Source organism: Peromyscus maniculatus, chromosome 2 (genome assembly GCF_049852395.1).
Source record: "Peromyscus maniculatus bairdii isolate BWxNUB_F1_BW_parent chromosome 2, HU_Pman_BW_mat_3.1, whole genome shotgun sequence".
Lineage (NCBI taxonomy): Eukaryota > Metazoa > Chordata > Mammalia > Rodentia > Cricetidae > Peromyscus > Peromyscus maniculatus.
In genome coordinates this window covers 157,109,686-157,130,757 of record NC_134853.1, presented here as the reverse complement: position 1 = coordinate 157,130,757, position 21,072 = coordinate 157,109,686, and the positions used below count along the sequence as shown (strand labels likewise).

The 21,072-nt window shown below is 50.5% G+C and overlaps 1 protein-coding gene across 1 annotated transcript; it reads right to left on the bottom strand.

Annotated features, from left to right (window-relative positions):
- Positions 1-10,896: 10,896 nt before the first annotated feature.
- Mul1 (mitochondrial E3 ubiquitin protein ligase 1) lies at positions 10,897-18,682 on the bottom strand. The gene is made up of 4 exons (XM_006980892.4): positions 18,308-18,682; positions 14,442-14,529; positions 13,750-13,870; positions 10,897-12,650 (listed from the first exon to the last, which is right to left on the bottom strand). Exons 1-4 carry the CDS (start codon positions 18,425-18,427, stop codon positions 11,921-11,923), a joined length of 1,059 nt encoding a protein of 352 aa, XP_006980954.1. The 5' UTR covers positions 18,428-18,682; the 3' UTR covers positions 10,897-11,920.
- Between the last annotated feature and the right edge of the window lie 2,390 nt (positions 18,683-21,072).

Here is a 21,072-nt window from a genome sequence, read left to right as displayed (position 1 = left end):
CCCTCTAGCCTGAGTCAACATATGTCTGGGGGACTCCATTTCCACCTGTCTCCACTCCAGAGGCCCCCAGCTGTGCCAAAGATACCAGATCCTGGGGGTCAGGGGCAGTAAGGTAGAGATAAAGACAACTCTCCCCTGTGCCCAGAAAGGAAGTTATCATTACATAGTCTGGGGACATCAAGTTCCAATCTCTGCTCTGTCACTTCCTAACCCCAAGTTCTATTCACCTCCCTGTGCCTCAGTTTCCTCTCCTATCGTTATTGTTTAAATATAAATTTTCACACCGGTTCTTGTGTCCAATGTTTGATTCCCCAGCTGGCAGCACTATTTCAGAAGATTCTGGAAGCTTTAGGAGGTAAAGCCCTGCTGAAGGAAGTCAATTGTTGGGGACATGCTTTTGAGGGTTCCCTCTCTCACTGATTCTGGCTTCCATGATGTGAACATCCTCTACCACATACCTCCTACCTCTGGGAGCACTGAGCCCACTGGCCACGAACTGAACCCTCCGGAGCTGGAGCTTAAAATAATTCCTCTCCATGAGTTGTTTCTGCCCAGCATGCTGTCACAGCAGAGGACAATGCGTGGCTGCCCTGTCAGCTGAGGTTAAAAACCAGTTACAGTCAGCGGTCTCCTCTGTGAAAGGAGATCAGCCACACACCGTGGGTGCCTGAAGCGAGTGGCTTTCTTCCCGGTTCTGTTCTTTTGTTTTTGTTTTGTTTTGTTTGTTTTTGTTTTTTTAGACAGAGTCTTACTGTGTAGCCCTGGCTGTCCTGGAACTCAGAGATCTGCCTCCTGGTTGCTGGGATTAAAAGTATGTACATGCAGACAGAACACTGTATACATAATAAATAAATAAAGCTTTAAAAGTATGTTCCACTATTCCTGGCAGCTTTTTAGTTTCAGTTTAGACAGGCTCTTACTATGTAGCCCAGGCAGGCTGAAGCTCACGGTCCTCCTGCCTCAGCTGCCTCAGTGCTGGGGTTGTGGGTTAGCATTCCCAGTTCTTTGTGGCTTTTAATAAAGTGCTTCTCACTCTAGTCCTCTGACTATACCATAAACTGGGAAACCTGAGGAAGAGAAGAACTCATCTTCCTTTCCGTTCTCCCAGATGTGAAGTAGAGGGCTGGGACTCTGTGAGGCCCTCGGTTCAATCCCCGGTACTAAAAGGGGGTGGGGGTGGGGGGTAGGGGCCCCAAAGTCCAAGTAGACAGTAACGGCTTGAAGCAAAGACAGGGACTCCAGAGCCTCATCTCAGCTTCTTAGATTTCACCTGAAATTTCATCACTAGGTTTAGGTATTTTCCATGGGTCCTTCCAGCACTTTCTACCGTGAGAAGTTTGTATCTGAAGTCCCTGCTGTACCCTGAACACCCAGAACTGGTGAGACAGAGGAAGGAAGAGTCAGTATAGAGGCTCCCTCTGTCTCCATCCCCTCCCAGCTCTTCAGATTGGGAAACTGAGGCACAGACAAGAGTAGGGAAGAATGTGGCCATTGCACATCCTCTGATGGTTAGGTTCCCAGCACCCACGTGGCGGCTCACAACCCTCTGTAATTTCAGTTCCAGGAAATTCAGTGCCCTGTTCAGCCACCAGGCAAACACTTGGTTCACAAACATAAAAAACACCCGTACGCATTTTTTCAAGCCTTGATTTCAACAGGAATGGAGTCAAACCATAGCTACTAAGGGGGAGGGGGGGACAAAAGAGAAGGTGACCCCATTCCAGCTCAGAGAGACCCCAGAGCTCTGACCCCAAGCTCCTCCCCATCCAGCGACTGCTGTCTGCTGTGCCCGCGTCCTGCTGACTACCCTACACGTATCTCCACCCCCGGGACCTTGGGAAATGGCTGGGATTGTTACCAGATTGTTACTCAGTCTTACAGATGAGGGCACCCAGGCCAGAAAAGTGAAGTGACAGCCCAAAGCCACCCTGAGAGTGAAAGGCCGCAAGCTCCAGGCTGGAGGCCAAGCTCTCCCATTGCTGGGTGGCAGTGCCTCCCTGAGGATGCCAGGAGTTAGGAAAGCACGGGCGGGCTCATTCATCTGCACCTCACCCTAGCCATGGAAACCTGCCCCAGGCCAAAGGAACCAATGAAAGAGATAACTCTCTTCCCAAGATGCAAAGCCTTGCGTGCCAAATTTCTAGGGACCTGGAGGTCCTTCTGATGATGGAGAGAAGGCTGGGCCAGCCTAGAAACAGCACTGTGGTGTCTCTAGTCAGTGTGCCCTCAGGACAGCATGGCCGTGCTTTGCACTTCCAGCCCAGAGCAGCAGAACCAACTAAGAAGGTCCCTGGATCTGGGGTCAGACCCAAGAGAGCTCAAGCCTGACAAAGAAGATGTGCCCACTAGCTGCTGAGCCCAGACTCCCAACCAGAAGGCCAATGAGCAATACTCTGGATGCATCCCATAGGACTCCCAGGAGAGAAAGGAGTCCTTTTCATCACAGGGAGAGACAGCGAGTCCCAGATAAGGAAGACAGCTGCCACTCAGAGGCACCGAGACCAGGCCTCCAGTCTCAGAAGTTCTGCTTAGGAAACCAGTGAAGCTGGAGTTAGTGGGGGCAAACCAGGAACGTCCAGCCTGAGCTCCCCCTCCCCCCTGCTTCCTTCCCATGTAACCTAGAGACTTCACAGCTCTCCTTGAGCCAGAATTCCTCTCAGCCACAAAATGAGAGAGACTGAGGCTCTGTCAAGGTACGGACTCCATCTGTACCTTAAAGCAAGGGCAGAGGACAGTTCCGTGCAGCCCCTGGGGTCTGCAGAGATGGGTAGAAATTCCCGTGTACCAGGAAGAGCTGGTAGCTGAAGGGTAGCCCATGCACAGTTAGGAAGGGCCTGCCTGGCAGCCCCTGAGCAGGTATGGTGGGGTGCAGAGAGCTACTTGATCCGGGGGTGGGGGTGGGGTTGGAAGCAGATCTGCCCAGGTGAGAGACACTGGCCTTGAGGAAGACTTACCTCAGAGAGGTAAGTCTCAGAGGACGCCGAGTCCGAGCACGGAGGAGGAAGGCGGACAGTGCCAATGAGAAGTGTCTCAGTGACAAGGGACAGACACGGAGGAAGCGGAGGAGAAAGGGCAGCTTCGAGCAAGAGAGGCAGGAAGCACCAAAAAGAAAAGAAAAAGAAAGAAAGAGAAGAAAAAGAAAAAAGGTAAGAACAGGACAGAGGGGACGAGAGCGGGCAAAGAGCCAGGCTGGGGAGAAGCAGAATTTCTCCCAGAGAAAAATCAAAAGCTGAAATCTGTGTCATAAGGGTTTTTTTCCCCCAAGCATCCTTCCTCAGCGTGAAGTCATGCGCATATTTTAAGACCGTTTGATGCATTATGCATATCTAGTTGTTGAGTAAGGGAATGATGGCTAGTGTATTTAAAGACTTTAGTGCCTGGGAAACTATAGAGGGAGAAATGTGAGGTCCCCTTCCCCCCGGACTTTTCTGAGTGTCTACAAATTCTCACATTTGCAGCCACTGTCCTGGTGAGCTGGGCGAAGACCATGGAAAATACAGAATTTTTGTTTCATCTTGAGCAGGCTGGGCCAAGGTGGTCCTGGGGTCGACAGCCCAGGGTTCCTCCTAGATTCTCCTCTCAGACTTCTGAAGCCTTGTCCTCCCAGGCCTCAGGGTTGAGAAAATTGCTCAGGCCTCTGGTCACAACCTGTTTCTCTTCCAAGTTCCCCGGAAGCCCTCAACTATGGGGGCACAGCACCACCTGGTGGTCATATCAGATGCTGCCATGTGGGAGGACTCACTTGAGTCCTGGAAAAGGGTGGTACAGAGGAAGACAGTGAATAATCCATTACAAGCTGCTTGCTTGAAGCGCCCTCCTAAGGGGCACCTGGCTAAGGAGGGAAGGCCATGAGGAGCAGGAGAATCTTCTCATTTGTACCCCCGCAGGCACTCAGAACCCGGGCACACTAAGAGCCTCGTAAACATGGGTTGAGCTCTTTGGTGGCCCCCACGCCTGGTGACCCCAGAAGGCATTGAAGAGGAAGAGTAAAAGCCGCAAAGGCCCTCCTTGCGATGCCCGCCTAGGTTACCAGCTCAGCCTTGCCCACCCCAATCAGGGAAGGGAAATGCCAAGTCCCTCGGCTGGCATCTGGGAAACAATAACGCAGCTGCAGGGAAATGACTAATGAGCGCTCCAGGGAGCAATTCGGGACATCAGGCATGGAAACTTATCTCATTCAAAATTGTAAGTTAACGCTATCTAATTAGAGAGGAAGTATGCTGAGCTCCCCGGCTTTCCACAAACGCCATCCTGCGCCTGTGGCACAGCCAGGCCACTCAGCTCCCAGATGCCCAGCTCACAGGAGGGCCCCCAAACACCTCTTCCCATTCTCCATCTTGTGGACATCCAAAAATGTCTGAGCTAGATGGAGCTTTGGAGAATTCTGAACTAAATTACTCCTTTTAGACTTAGAACTGGGGCCCAGAGAGGTTCTGCCACTGGGTCACGATCACACAGCAGCCAGGCATGGTTGTAATCACCATTCTGGAGGCTGAGGCAGGAAGGGCTTGAGTTCAAGGCCATTCTGAGCTGTATAGTAAGACCCCATCTCAAAAGGGGGAAAGAAAAAAAATTACCAGCAATGAAGCAGGACCAGAGAAAACCAGTCTTCCGATCTTTATGCTTGCCGTTGGGGCCAATTGCCATAGCGCCCTGGCTTTCTTGTGCGGAATCCTCAATCCTGGGCAAGTCCTTACACGTAATGCCCCTCCTATACAATTCCCCCTCTTGGTGCACAGGCCCTAAAAGAGGGCCTCCTTCTCACTCTGTGTTTTCCCATGGTCTTGAGAGATCCCTGTGAAATGGTTATTCAACCCCAAAGGGGTCACGACCCACATGTTGAGAATCACTGGCTTAGGTTCCGCCTGAGTGTGTCTGTGACCCACCGAAATATTGGTATCACTATCCCATGGACTGGACTCTTGGATGGACTGGCTCTTGGACTGAATACAAAGAGAAAGGGGGAAGCAAGCTGAGCTTTCACGTTCCTCTGCTTTGTAATCTGCCCAGATGTGAGCAAGATCCGCCCAGATGTGAGCAAGATGCTCTCCACCATGCCTGCCCTGCCATGACAGACTTGAATAGACACCAGGAGTGAGGCCATTGCTGCGATGAGCCTGGACATGTGGCCTGGATCTACAGGCTAAAATCACCCTAGAATACCGTGAAAAGAACTTAAGGGGCCATGGTGGGGGAGATCTGGACCACCAGAATGAGGAGAGAGAAAAAAGACAGCAAAGATTCATCTCATGAAGTTTCCGAGGTGAACAAGAACTCTCTTGGGAACTGGGGCAGGGGCCATCCGTGTTACATTCTGGGTCCTTCTGACCACATCCTGAGAACCTGAGTGATGATAAAATGAAAGGTAACGGGCTAACTTGTTTTGTGGAGGAGATTTCCTTTGTTTTCCGTCTGTTCCACAGTTACTGCTCCCTCCTGTCAGTCAGACCCACAGTGAGAAACAGAAACACATGACGAATGTGCAGCTGGGCGAGTTTGCAGAGGCAGCAGATATAATCATTAAGGAGACTAGTACCATGGAAGAGAATCCTCACACTCTGCCCTGGGACCGGGGGAAAGCGCCCTGTGAGCAAAGGCTCCAACTGTGAACATGTGAGTGCATTTGAAGAGAGATTGGATAGGAATGCAATTGAAGGGGTTTCTTGCCCAAGCAACTGTCTTTGGAGGTGTTTTTCCTGGGTCGGCCGCAAAGCACACAGACGCCACTGCAGCTGGAGTACAAGAGAGCCAAAGTGTGTCTCCAGCGCGCAGCAAAACTTACCAGGTTGCCAATGTGATGCTGTATAGACATGCAAAAAATGCAAGCGTTATAGGGCCAGAGAGGCTTGCAGCGAAGTTCCAGAGAGTGAGTTAATGTAGCCAGTGTGTGTGGCAGGTTCAGGTTCCCTGGGAGGCTCTGAGAAGCCACTGTGTGAAACCATCAAGGTCAAGCCTAAGAGGCAGTGGAGACCTCGGGATGTTAGAGACACCAGGATCATGGGACAGAGGCTGTGTGCTGCCGGTGGCAGAGCTGGAGAGATATAGCCACTCAGGTCTTCTGGAGCATAGATGATGCCATAAGTTCCAGATGCTGGACATGGGCTCCAGGGTTTGGTGTCTGCCCTGCAGGGTTCTGGTCTTGCTTTGACAAACTCTTTCCTTGCTGTGCCTCTCTGTTCCTTCCCATATTTGCTCTCTGTCATTGTCTATCAGGATGGAATTTGGTTATTTCATAGGGCCCACAGTGGAAGAGTTGGTCATGGGTCTTGGGAGAGACATTAAGCCTAGAGTTTTGGACAATGTTGGTTTTATTAAGACTTGGGGCGGTGGTGGCGCACGCCTTTAATCCCAGCACTCGGGAGGCAGAGGCAGGCGGATCTCTGTGAGTTCGAGGCCAGCCTGGGCTACCAAGTGAGTTCCAGGAAAGGCGCAAAGCTACACAGAGAAACCCTGTCTCGAAAAAACAAAAAAAAAAAAAAGACTTGGGGACTTTTAGAGATGAACTCAACACATGTTGTATTGATATGGCCACGAGGGGTAGAATGTTTGTATAAAGTGGTGTGTTCAATGTCAAGGTGACAAGGAGTGGACTTGTGATGGCTAATCATTCCTGTCAGTTTCTCCGGATACACAATCACCCAGGAAACACATCCTGAGTGTGTCTGGGAGGACATTTCCAGAGAGTTCTAACTCAGGAGGGAAGACCCACCCTGGACTGGGAGGCAGCATCCTATGGAGAAGGAAGCTAAGCACCAGCTTTGACTTTCCTCTGCTTCTGACTTGTGAACCAGCCGCCTTGCCTGCCCCACCATGATGGGCTGTTTCCCCGAAAACTGTGATCCAAAATAACTCTTCCTTCAAGGTGTTTTCTGTTCGGCCTTTGGTTATAGCAATGAGAAAAGTAACCAATTGCATCCACAGCTAAGAGCTTAGGCCCTGAAGTACTGGGCCTCAGTTCAGTCTTATTCCTCCTGTGTATTTGGTGAGACCTTCCACCCCTCGGGGCCTTGGTCTCCTTTTATTTAAAGTAAGAATATGATACAGGTATACATGCCGTATTCCCATAACTTGGCTCAGGCAAGAAGGTCAAGAGTTCAAGAAACACCTGTGCTACATAGCTGTGTGAGAAAACAGAACGGCAACACAATCTACTTCCGGGTGAGGAAGGAAGAACATCACACAGTGTGTTAGGGTACCCCATACTGACAGCCTAAAACCGCTCTGCTGAAGGAAGCTGGGCAGTGAGGCTGGGGGCAGTGATAGAGGAGAGTGTATCTTGGGATCTTAGAAGAGCAGGACTCAGGAGAATGACCGAGTGACAGGAGACACACAAGCAGTCGCCAGGGCAAACAGACAGCAGTGAGAGGACAAGGACTCCAGGGCTGAGTCAGCACGAGTGAGCTAGTGAGGGCAGAGGACACCCTGCTGCGGCTAAGGGAACTGGCTTGGGTTTCCAGTCAGGGAGATGAACTTGGAGAGGTGGCTTCCAAGATGCCTGGGAAGAGGTGAGCCTTGAACCTGTAGATAGATGGCAGGGAACTTGAAAAGAGCTTAAAAGAGGAGGAACGTAAGTGACTTAGGGGATCATTCCAGACTCATCTCCCCATGACATGCTGGTTTGCTTCTAATGATCCTCTGATGCGCTCCAGCCGGAAAAACCTCGGACTACAGTAGTGTGTGTGTGTGTGGGGGGGGGGGTTAATAATCATTTTTATGTGTGGGGATGTTTTTTATATGTACCACCTGCATGCCTGATGCCCTCAGAGGCCAGAAGAGGACATCAGCTCCCCCCCTCCCCGAACTGGAGTTAGAGATGGTTGAGGACCACCATGTGGTTGCTGGAATCAAACCTGGGTCCTCTGGAAGAGCAGCCAGCGCTCTTAACCTCTGAGCCATCTCTATAAACATCCTTCCAAACCCACACTGCCATTTTAGTGCCACTGGCACAGGATGAAGAGGTGGGACCAAAAAGCAATTAAACAATTTGCTCCCTCCCTCTCTCTTCTCTCCCTCCCTCTCTCTTCTCTCCCTCCCTCACCATGTGATGCCCTCTGCTGTTATGACACAGGATGAAGACCTTCAGCAGAGGTTAGTGCCACGCTCCTGGATTCCCCAGCCTCCAGAATTGCTAGAAATCCACCTCTGTTCTTCATAAATTACCCAGCCTCAAATTTTCTGCAATAGGAACAGAAAATAGACTAAGAAAATGTCCTTCTGAGATATCCAATGAGCCAAAGAACTGTCCCCTGTCCCTGTCAAGTAGGACTCACTCCTTGACAAACAATAGAATGCACTGAAACACATTCCAGGCCCTTTAGGACAGAACTGGGTGTCATTTTACTTCGGTAGGCATGAAATACACAGTGTTTGATGGATGAACAAATGCCCCTCAGTGACATCCAATTCAACATACCCTCCTGCTCTGCAGGATTCCCCAGCATCAGAGCCACGGCCCAGCTGGCCTTTCTAGGACTTGGGAGCAGGCCTGTGAAGGGCATGAGATTGGCCTACTTTTTTGCATTCCTGTTTGCTTTTTAAATGTTCCACTAGAATTTTGAATGAATTGGGATTCTGAAGAACGCCTCCCAGCCCATCCGCCACCAGGGTCTTCTGGGGAGGGGTTTGACTGGTGGATGATGTGCTGATCCACTGGTAAAAATGCTGTTTATGGTAAGAGTGGTCTGTCACTGTGGGCTCTGCACCTGTGGATTTAACCAACCACAATCAAAAGTATTTATGAAAGAAACTGAGCATGTATATATTTGTTTTCTTTTTTCTTTTTCTTTTTTTCTTTTTTGCTTTTTCAAGACAGGGTTTCTCAGTGTAGATATGGTGCCTGTCCTGGATCTTGCTCTGTAGACCAGGCTGGCCTCAAACTCAGAGATCTGCCTGGCTCTGCCTCCCAAATGCTGGGATTAAAGGCACAGGTGTGCCACCACCACCTGGCCATATTTGTTTTCTTATTCCCCGAACAGCACAGCATAACTTTTCACCCAGTTACCTGGAACTTCCTTATATTAGGATAATCTAGAAATGACTCCATGTGCACAGGAGGATGCATGTGTAACTTAGGCATTCTAGGCCATTTTACATAAGGGCTGAGTATCTGTACATCAGGTTCTCCATGGGGGTCCTGGAACCCAGGACCATGGACACAGAAAGACAAGGCTGTCTTCTGGATAACTTCTCTTACTGGGTTTCCAGGCCTCAAGAGACCCCAGCAAAGGCTGCAGTCTGTACAAGTTAGGCCGAGGCAGCCTGACTTGCCACGCTGGTTCAAGTACTGGAAATGAATTGGGGGTGCCAATACCAACCATGGGGGACTAAAAGCATTAGCACGTAATAGATGCCTGCATGGGTATTCCAAGCCAGCAGCAGTTATTCAAGATGACTGCCATCTAACCCTGTGTGCCAGGGATCAAAGGGGCAGGGAGAGGAACAATAGGCAGATTTGGGACACATCGGTCCCACTGACAGCTCCCCTTCCTGCCTCCATCTCCCTTAGCACCCCTCAACACAACCTTGGCCCTACATATCGGTTTAGACCCCCCCCCATGAGGCTTGTAAAGTGGAAGGAAGGAGCGGCCACAGACGACAGGGGTAATAGCAAAAGTCAGCCCAGGGTCAGCTATGCTGGGACCAACCAGGGACCTGAGACCCAGAACCTGGCACCAGGGGACACACCCACTTCCTGCAGCTGGGAGACTTCTGCTCCCAAGTCTCCCACAGTGGGAGCCACCTGCAGGAGTCCACTGGGGGACAGACGGGCCACCTGCCTGCCTCCTAATCCCTCAGATTTGTTCTTAACTCTGGCAAAGGCAAGGCTCTAGGCCCCACTGGGCCCTTACAGCCGCCACAGAGGAAGGCGAGGGAAGGCGGCCTCTCCCAGTGGTCCCCTCACCCTGCCGGCCAACGGTCTTCACACTTCACTCACTGTCTGTCCCTCAGCACGGTCAAGTCCTCCTCTACCGACTGCTCTTGCTGACACAGGGACTCTGAGGGCCCCACAGGAACTACTTGGAGTTTCCCGGGCAAGACTCTCTCTTGTTCTTTCAGCTTTTTGTTGGCTTCCAGCTCAGGCGGTGGCCACAACGTGCTAGTGAGCTATCAGCCCTCGTGAACTCACTCCCCGTGGCTTGTACAATCATTGGCACAGCCTGAGGGCGGCGGTGAGGCTCACTCCCTTTGTGATCGCAGGGCTGGTTTCTGGGATGTTTTTAACTTTTCTAGCTGTTTGAGTTTTGTGTCTGGGTGTTTTGCCTGCATGCATGTCTACACACCATGTGCATGTCTGGTGCCCACATAGGTCAGAAGAGGACAACGGATCCCCTGGAGCTGGAGCTGGATGGTTGTGACCACCATGTGGATTCTGAGACTTGAACCCAGATCCTCTGCAAGAACAAGCGACACCTCTTAAGCACTGAGCCATCTCTCCAGCCCCAGCTGTTTTGAGATGGAGTCTCCCTATGTAGACTGGGCTGGCCTCGAACTCACCAAGACTGGCTTGTCACCATGCCCTGCTTACTGGAGTAGCAGCTGGTACAACACTGTATACACAGCACCGAATATTAACATCCCCTTGCTGTCCACCAGTGCCCCCCTCTACCTCAGCTGCTCCAGTGTTCCAAACAAGACAACTATGTCAGCAAGGTCAGGTGGCACCCCAGGCCAGCTGTCTAGGGTAGTATTTAGGGCTCACTAGAGTCCCCCGTGGGCATGGCAAGCATGGGGACCTCAACAACCACGAACTGGTTCATCTCGGGGAGCCACCTCACAACCAGAGGAAAACAGAAGTCTCCAAGCTCCATCTCACCCTGTCATGGGGAGCTTCAACTCCACCCCAGGGAAGCCTCCTCTCAGCCACTCAACTCTAGTGAACAAAGCAAGAGACACATGTGACGCAGTAGTCTGTTTAATTTGTGCAGCTCACTCGGACAGCGCACGTACCGGTGTCAGAGCCTGGAAGAAGCCCTTCTCCCCCACGAAGGAGGACAGGTAAATATTCAGAAGAGGAGCTCCTGAGTGGCTCCTGACCGCTCAGATGAAGGACAGTCTCCCATTTCTCTTGCACTCACAGGTGTGTGGGGGGGGAGCGCTGCTGGGGCTGTTGACAGGACAGTGACAGGCCCGCTGTGAGGGTGCCCAACAACTACCTTTCTTTGGCAAAAGCAAGCAGAGAAACTACAAAGGCCAGCGGCCAAGACAGCAGTGACCTTCACTCGCTTTCAGTGAGGCCTTTCCACAGGAAACCAATAGAATGCATTGAAACACAGGCCAGGCCCTTTAGACAGAACTGGTGTCATTTACTTCTGTAGGCACGAAATACACAGTTTGATGGATGAACAACCCCCTAGAAACACCCAGACATGTCTCCTGTCCTCCTGCTGACCTGTGTCCCCCACACGTGGGCCAGGCAGGCATGCTGATCTCACTTCCTGTCGCCTTCTCCACATGTGTGCACACATTACCCAGAAAACAAGTAAAAGAGACACAAGCAGCCTGTCCTGCCTGACAAGTTTTAAGAAATTCCTTGCCATGGACAGAAGCAAGAAGAGGAGTCTGGGCAGTCTCCCAAGAGGCCACACAGCAAGGCCCTCAGAGCTCGGCCTTCCTCCCAAGCTAAGGGAGTCAGCACCCCGGGGAGCAAAAGTCGAGACCCGGCCTTGGTGCTTGGACAATGAGCTGGTCTTGTTCAGTCACACACACGATCTGGCTCCTGAGAGGGGGACCTCCCAACAGCCCCCACCAGGTGCCTGGAACTGGAAAGGGACCTGTCCAGTTGAAAAGCGACCCCAGCTGTCGGAGATGTGGGGCTCGACAGTATCCCCTCCATTGTGCCTAAAGGTACAGCCAGCCCACCAAAGGCCTCAAGATAAACCCTGACAAGGGGAGGGACGTTTACAGGGTGACTGAAGGACCCCTAGCTGTTGTACAGGGGAATCACCCTGGTGATCTCCCGACGACAGATCGGGCACCTCTTGGGCTCTGGCAAGGCGAGGTAGCACTGGCGGCAGGAACAGACGTGCCCGCACTCCAGGAAGACGCAGGACTTGAAGCTGCTCAGACACACGACGCAGGCGCTCTTCAGACTCTCCCTGTCCTCGGGCGAGGCCTGGTTCAGCAGGTGGGCCTCGTGCTCACGGAACTCCTCCTGGAGCTGCTGCTGGCGCAGGCGCTCCTGTCGCTGCAGGTACTGCCTCCGCAGGATGAAGAAGAGGGTGGCGCAGCTGGCAAAGCCGAACACCAGGACCAGAACCTTCCAGAGCCGCACACTGGACTCCTGCCTGTGCAGCAGGCTGTCAAAATCCTGACTGCTCAAGTAGTACTGCATGCCTTGCTTGGGGGGCTGCAGGCGGACGGAGTTGTTGTCCAGGACCAGTTCGCCAACCCCAGTCAGCGTGGCCCCCACCTTCAGCATCTCCTCTGTCTCCTGGATGCCTTTGGGCCGCTCGCCACTGATGTAGTGGCCGATGGCATCGGTGAACGACTGCACGGAGGGGTGGAACTTCTCGTAGATAGTCTCCAGGCCCAGATCCACCGAGTCGAGGGGCTTCAGCACCCGCACAGCCACAGCTACGCTGTCCTCGTGCGGCACGAGGTCAAAGGGCACAGTGTTAGTCCTCTGGTGAATAATCTTGGAATAGTCATTCCTAAAAGAACGCAAGGACGGAAGATGAACTAAAGAGGAACAGGTACCCGACTCCCACACACGGGGCCACCTACATGCAGATACCACCCCAGAACCCACGGGATGGATTCCGCCATTGTAACTGGAGGCTGGTCTCTAAACCAGTCCATTCTAGAGCAGTGGTTCTCAATCTTCCTAATGCTACGACCCTTAAATAAAGCTCCTCATATTGTGACCCCCCCAACCATAAAATGATGTTGCTACTTCATAACTGTAATTTTGATACTGTTATGAATTGTAATGTAAATATCTGTGTTTTCCAAGCTGGGCAGTGGTGGCGCAACACCTTTAATCCCAGCACTCAGGAGGCAGAGCTAGGCGGATCTCTGTGAGTTCCAGGACAACCTGGTATACAGAGCGATATCCAGGACAGGAACCAAAACTACAGTGAGAAACCCTGTCTCAAAAAAACAAAAAAAAAGGGGGGTTGGGGATTTAGCTCAGTGGTAGAGTGCTTGCCTAGCAAGCGCAAGGCCCTGGGTTTGGTCCTCAGCTCTGGAAAAAAAAAAATCTGTATTTTCCAATGGTCTTAGGTGACCCCTATGAAAAGGTCCTTTGACATCCCCAAATGACCCAGAGGTTGGGAACCACTGTTCTAGAGTATTAAATCACTGAGATCATAGCAAGGAGGGTCCACTTTAGATCCTCAGGCTTCAGTGGGCAACAGAGGTCACCTTTAGTGTTTATTCCTTGTGTCGATGTCATAAAAAAATCTGCAGGGGTAGATGGGAAAATGGTTTACTTCACGTGATGGCTCAAAATTATTGACCCAAATCCACAGGTGACTAACATATAAGTGAGTGGTTCTACAGCTGCAGTGTGCTAAGAATCAATGGACTCAGGTCCCTTCTGTAATCCGGAAGTGCCAGGGCCTTCTCTGCCTGTCACTGGCTGACTCACAGGTTCTAAGGGAAGTGCACATTGCACACAGCAGTTCTGGGGGTGTGGAGAGGCAGCTCTGCAGCCTGTCCCCAAAAGGCTAAGGACCCAGCAAGGCCAGGCCCAGCCTCCAAAGACAGAGTGAGCTTCCAGCCGGTGGAGAGTGGCGAGAGAACACGCACCAAAGGTGGGTTGTTCGGTTCCACACCATCTTGTGCTCCTGAAGCGTCAGCCGCTGGATCACCCCCTTACAGTTTTCCACAAACTGGCTGTTGAGTGTTTCTTTAACGGACCGCACCGCTCCTGTGGAGAGAGCAATCATGGTCCTTCTGAAGGACGGCGCTGCCCTGGTTTTAAGGTTTCAGCGTGCGTTTGAGCTGAGTTTCACTAATTGATCAACACAATGGCGTCTGCATCACCGTAAGGCACGTTTGGGTAGCACTCTGAAGATCACCTTAAACAGGCGGCTCATTTGAGTCAAATCATCCAGATCTTAACTATCTTATACCACACCAAGTCTCTCTATAGTAATCAGAGACCCACAATGGTTTGGTCACCTTGCCCAAGACAACAGGCCCCAGCTCCACTCAAAAGCTCTTAGGAGGGCCAGCAAGTGGGCTCAGCAGGTGAGGAGCCACTAAGTCTGACAACCTGAACCCTGGGACCTACTTGAAGGTGGAAAGAGAGCCAACTCCCCCAAGTTGTCCTCTGACCTCCACAAGGGCAGAGTGCCCCCCTCCCCCCCCATGAACAAGATAAAATACGTAAGTACATAAATAAATGTGAAGGGGGGGGGGGGGTGTCAGCCAAGACGGCCTTTACCTACTACTGCAAAGAGGCAGTTGCTGCCACTCACACTAAAAAGCAAACACACCTTCAATGACAGCGTAAGGCACACACTTTCCCGGTGCTTCTGAAAGAATGCCCTTTAAATCTTCACCCAAATGGATCTTCTTAGCTCCCTAAATGCAAAAATAAATAGATATTAAGTTGGCCACTGAATACTGACATGCTCAATCAAACTTAAGCGTGTGGGGGGTGGGGGTGGGGGATGAGGAGACTGGACAGGAGGGAGTATCTAGACGATCCAGTTCCGAAGTCTGGCCCTGAAACCTGACCATACACGAGCGGGTGCTCTGGGCTCATCTGTACCGAGGTTGGAGGTGTCACCATTGGCTTCCTGTTGAACAAAACACTCCTTTAACATGAACACTTTTACACAAAAATATAAAAGGTCTAGCCACTTGGCATACTGTAGATGAACTTCAGCAAAGACGGGACTGGATTAAGCTGGATCCTTGGTAATTTTGAACAACTTCACTTAGGATTCTGTTTCCGAAACTGGAAGGGGGGAGGGACCACAATCTCACGGGATTTTTTGGGTGGGATAAGTGAACCTTGAGGTATGGGAAAACCCAGTGCGTGGCTGACTCGTGGAGCCTTGCAATACTCAGACATTCCATGACCAAGAAAAATACCGGAGTAAGATACAAACTCAGCTCTGTGCATTCTGTAACCTAACCACAAAATGAAAATCTAAACTCAGGAGTCCCGCGGCTTCCCAGGAAGGGTTATTTCATCCTTTTAGGAATTAGGTCTCATGTATCCCAGGCTGGCCTGGGATGCTACATGCATCTGAGAATGTCCTTCAACTCATTTTCGTTGTCCTTTGTTCTAGGGTTTATTGTTTGTGTATTTGTGTTTGGTTTGGGGGGGTTGTTTTGTTTTTTGAGACAAGGTCTCACTGTAGCCCTAGCTCCCTCAAACTCACTCGGTAGACCAGGCTGCTCTGGAACTCAAAGATTCACCTGCCTCTGACTCCTTAGCACGGGGACCTTCTGATCCTCCTGCCCAACCTCCCGAGTTCTTTACTACAGGTGCATCCATCACACCTGGCTTATGGAGTGCTGGGGATCAACTCCGGGACTTCATGTAGACTGAGCAAGCACTCTACCAACTGAGCTATATCCTCATGTCCTGGCAAGGCTTTTTAAGGTCATCCAAAGATGGGCCCAGGAGAGTTCATCAATTCCAAGAGTCTCGAATACAGCCAACTTGAAGTCAAATTGGTTTTGGAGTCAAGAAAGTGAAATCTCAGTTACACTCTGAGCCAGCCACTCCAGGAGTAATTTAGTAATTTAATTAGGTGAACAGCTGGGCAGCTGGACTCCTACTGGGATGCCATTTGTACAGCAGACCCAGTTGCCTCCTCATAAATTGCTTGAGTCCAAAACTTCTTTCACTGGAGGAACTCCACGGTTTTGTTTCTGAGCCCTTACTGAAATCAGCCTGGTGAAAAAGGTCGTAGGTTCAGGAGTCCACCTTTCATACGAGTGCCAAATCAAGCCTTTGGCTGACGAACTGTGAAATTTCAGCCAAAACAAAACCATTAGCTTGTACTGATCATCTACCACTTGTCAAACACCGAGTTAAGAATTGAGATATGAATAAAACAAAGCAAGATTCTCCCCTGACCTTTAAAGGTCCATCTCTCTAGATCAGCTTGACAGTTCCAACAAAACAATGCTGTCAACTAAGAAAGGAGGGGAAAAGCCCAGTGTTACTGGAGTTAGGGTCAGAGCTGTGCCTTGGCATCCATAACTAGCCAGGCTCAACCATCTGTCCTCAATCAGTCTACTAAAAAGGCTAAATAGTAAAAAGCAGAAAAAAGACATTTATCCACGGTAGCCACATTGGGAAGGGGAAGGCAAAGATACCCAGTGGTTCTGCCCCAAATCTTTCTTTGGGTCCTAACATGAAAGTATGGGTTTTTCAAATTTTTACTTTATGTATTAATTTTTATGTACATGAGTGGTTTTGACTGCATGCTTGTCTGTGCGCCACGTACATGCCTGGTACCCACAGAAGTCAAAAGATCCCCCGGGACTGGAGTTACAGATAATGTGTGAGTTGCCGTGTGGGTGCTAACAATCAATTCAGGTTCTAGAAGAGCAACCAGTACTCCTAACCACTAAGCCATCTCTCCAGTGGGAAGCAAGGTTTAAATGGCAGAACTGAGCGGTCAGGTTAAGGTATGGTCCTGCCCAGCACCACTGGCTCAGCCCGTCCCTCCTACCAAGGTCATCCCGACAAATTCCTCCACTGACCCTGCCCAGGTCCTTGGCTTTTCCTTCTCCCAGCAGCAGGAGCTTCCTGGGGGGAATTCCAATTTCTTGGAGTCCACTGTTTCAATAATCTGATAGTCAAAGGGAAGGACACACAGAAGTCCTTACTCCTGCCTGGCTGTTACACTACACTGGAACCCAAAGACCTATCTTTTCTAAGCTGTCTTGGCTGCATTCCTCTTGCCGGGATAAAATACTGGGAGACCAACAACATAAAGGAGAAAGGTTTATTATTTGGGTTCACAGGTCAAGGATTCACTCACTCATGCTGGGGAAGTGTCTTGGCTAGTTTTATGTCAACCAAACACAAACTAGAGCTATCTGGAAGGAGGGAACCCCAATTCAGAAACTTCCTCCATAAGACCCAGCTTCACTAGAGACTGATGGAGGAGGGTGCAGCCCATTGTGAGTGGTACCACCCCTGGGCTGGCAGTCCTGGGTTCTATTAGAAAGCAGGCTGAGCAGCAAATGAGGAACAAGCCAGTAAGCAGCACCCCTCCAGGGCCTCTGCATCAGCTCCTGCCTCCAGGTTCCTGCCCTGTTTGAGTTCCTGTCCTGACTTCCTTCAATGATGAACAGTGATTTGGAAGCATAAGCCAAATAAACCCTTTCCTCCCCAAGTTCATTAGGTCATACTATTTCATCACTTTGATGGAAACCCTAAGTAAGACAGGAAGTCAAGGTAAAAGGAGCTTAAAGAGGATGGTCATGTGATAAAAAGAAATGGTTTGCTTTCTGACTGGTTAAATAAATGAACCTCTAAATTTGCTGCTTTCCGGGTTGGAGCCACACCTGCATGTCCTCCATCTCCACCCCAAACATCACCCTGTTTAAAGTGGCTACTCCCCCTGTGATGGTTAATTTGAATTGTCAGCTGGCCACAATCTAGATTCACTTGGAACCGAGTGTCTCAATGAGGGGCTGTCTGGATTGGGTTGGCCTGTGGGTGTGTGGGCTTATCTGTTAAGAAACGATCTTGACTGCTCTAACTGAAGTGAGAAAGCTTGCCTGTTATGTTGTGGGTGACACCATCCCTAGGTTTGGGCTCTGGACTCTATAACAGAAGAGAAATCAAGCTGAGCACTAAGCATGCATGCCTTTGTTTCTCTTTGCTCTTGACTCAGATGTGATTTGACAGCTGCCTCAAGTTCCTGCCTGGACTTCCCCGCGAGGATGGGCGGTCACCTGGGATGGAAAGCCGAATCAACCCTTTCTCCCCTAAGTTGCTTTCTGTCGGAGTATTCTACCTCAGCGAAAGAAACACAACGAAACTTTCCGTTTTTAACTATCCTTCCACTTTCCTCTGCCTTACTCCAACACTGCTCACTCCACCACACCGTCCGATAACGTGCAGATGTCTCGCTGTCCTAGAATGAGCTATCCACGAGGACAACGACCTCTGTTTCTCTCACAGCAGTTTTTTCGAGAAATAATTTTAGGACAAATCGGTGACGTTCAGGGTAACTCCAGGGACTTCAGAACGGAGGGGCTGGGCAGCCTCGCTGCAGCGGGTGGCCGGGGTCCCCTCAGGTCGTCCTCTGAGGCCCTGTGGATCCCCGGCTCGGCGCGGCTCGGCGCGAGCGGCCGGTGAGGCCAGGCCGGCTCCCGCACTGACCTTGAGCTCCTGGGCGACCTGGGCCTTCTGCCGGTATATGGAGTACAGCACGGCGGTGACCATCGAGCTGGTACCCAGCAGGATGAACTGGCCCAGCGAGGGCCGCGACCCGCTCTCCATGACGACGCCGAGCCGCGCCAGGCGCCTGGAAGCGACCCGCAACGCCTACGCCGCCGGGAAAGCCTTCTCAGAAAGCGTAGGCCCGGCGCCCGCTGATGACGAAAGCCACGCCGGAAGTGGGGGCCGAGCAAAGGGAACCGGAAGGACGATGTTGCCGAGGTGATTGCGATGCTGCGGCGGCCTCATGGGAAACCGGTCGGATCCCAGGAGGACCTCACGGAGCCGCCGCGAACGACTCTATGACCGTGTCGGTTCCACGAGCCGGCTGTGGCCGCGTGGGAGCGCTCCCGCCGGGTTTCGAGGCTTTCTTGCTGGCTTATCTTTAAATTTTATTTTATTTATCCAGTGAGTGGGTGAGAGCGTGCCACCTTGCGTGTGTGGCGAGCAGGATACCCTGTGACAGTCAGGTCTCTCCTTGCACCTTTGTGGGTCCTTGGGATCGAACTCAAGTCCTTAGCCATAGCGGCCAGCGCCTTCACCCACAGAGCTATTTCTCCAGCCCTTGCTGCGTTATTTGATGCCGCCGTCATCAGATGGGGAGCGGGGTAAAGTGTGCGTTAAGTACTAAGGAGTGTTACTCATTTAAGCTATCGGGTGAACCTTGAAACCTGGATTATATTCCGTCCTCTTTAAAGATGAAGAAAATGCGGCCGAGGGGGGTGGGGATGGGGAACATGGTCAGAGCCATAGTGCTGAGGAGAGCTGGAGAGCAATTAGCCCAGCCGCAAAGGCCTCACCTCTGCGCCAGCTGAATCACTAAAGTAGCTCTTAATCTACCACCACCACCACATAAAACGGCATGTTTACTTAATAATAACTGCAACTGCGTTTATTGAATGGCTATTACGTGCCATGTACTGTGATTACGTTTCCTAGGTTTGCATTCTACCCCACAGTGACCTTAGGGACCAAACCCAGGGCCTTAAGTGCTCTTCCACTCAGCTCCATGCTAGCCCCTCCAGGCCAGCATTTGATGCACACCACCACCATAGTGCCGGTTTCAGGAGAGGAAACTGAGGCTCAGGTTAAGAAATAGGCTCAGATCTCTAAAACTGGCTTCAAACCTAGGAGGCCCATCAAGGACTCTTCCAACTCCTCTCAGGCATCTGCTTCCTAAAACAATCAGGAACCCCCAAATCCTCACCAGCACATCTGCCTGCAAAGCCTGTGTTCTTCGAGCAGCATCCTACATGTTGTACTTTGAATTTTTCAAAATGGAAGGATACATCTGTTGTCCCAAATCAACATTATTCCTTGGAGTGTTTTTTTTTTAATAGCGAAAGAATGAAAATGATTAATGTCAATAGTCAGTTGGTTGAATATAATTTGAAATATTTGTTGAGGCAGGGAAAATGTTGGGACATGAAAAAGAAGCCCCTTACCCAGGAATTTGATTGAAGCCCTTTGCCAGAAAATAATTCCAGTGTGGGAAGTGGTGAGACAGCTAGCCAGTAGAGCTTTGTGCTCACTGTCAAGCCTGAATTCAGTTCCTGGGACCCAAGCTATAGGAGGAGAGAACTGACTGCCAAAAGTTGTCCTCTGACTTCAACTCACAAGCTATGGCAAGTACACACACACACACACAGACACACACACACGCACACACACACGCACACACACACACACACTCACACACTGTCTCTGTCCCCTCACCCCTCAACCTACAGGTTGGAAAATAGAAAAGCAACTGCAAATGTGTTTGATTTTGATCCTATTTTTGTTTGTAGTTTTGTTGTTGTTGTTGTTGAGACAGGTTTCACTGTATAGCCCTGACTAGCCTGGGACTCACCATCTAGACCAGGCTGGCCTCAAACTCAAGAGCTCTCTCTACCTCTGCCTCCAGGGTGATGGGGTTAAAGATGCACTCTTCCACAACCAGAAATCCTATTTACTTTTAAAAGGAGATTGAAGAATATATTATTTTCAGGTTTTTTTTTTTTTTTTGAGGCAGGATCTCAGATAGCACAGCCTGGCCTTCAACTCACTATGCATCCAAGGATAACTGTTGTAGAATATTATTTTAAGATGTGTTACATTTGTTTATGCTGTGGAACATTTGCTTTAATGATGCACAGATGTGTTGCATTCTTTTATGTTGCATTGGTTTAACTCTGTGAAGCTGTGTTGCTGTGCCTGTCTAAAACACCTGATGGTCTAATAAAGAGCCAAACGGTCAATAGCAAGGCAGGAGAGAGAAATAGGCGGGGCTGGCAGGCAACGAGAATAGATAGGAGAAATCTGGGAGACAAAAGAAGAAAGAGCAAAAGAATAAGAAGAGGATGATGCTAGGGGGCAGCCGTACAGCCACACAGCCAGCCACAGACTAAGAGTGAAAGTAAGATTTACTGAAGAAAAGGAAAAAGCCCAGAGGCAAAAGGTAGCTGGGATAATTTAAGTTAGAAAAGCTGGCTAGAAACAAGCTAAGGCCGGGCATTCATAAGTAAGAAAAAGCATCTGTGTATTTATTTGCCAGCTGGGTGGCGCCCCCACTCCTCTGCCCCCAACAAAGATCAAAGAGTAAAAGAAAAAAACAACCAACAACAGATGACCTTGAACTCCTCATCTTTTTGCTAACGTTCCAAGTGCAGGGATTACAGGCCTGTGCCGCTCCTGGCTTAGAAAGGCATGCTTTCGGGTCTCTGGAA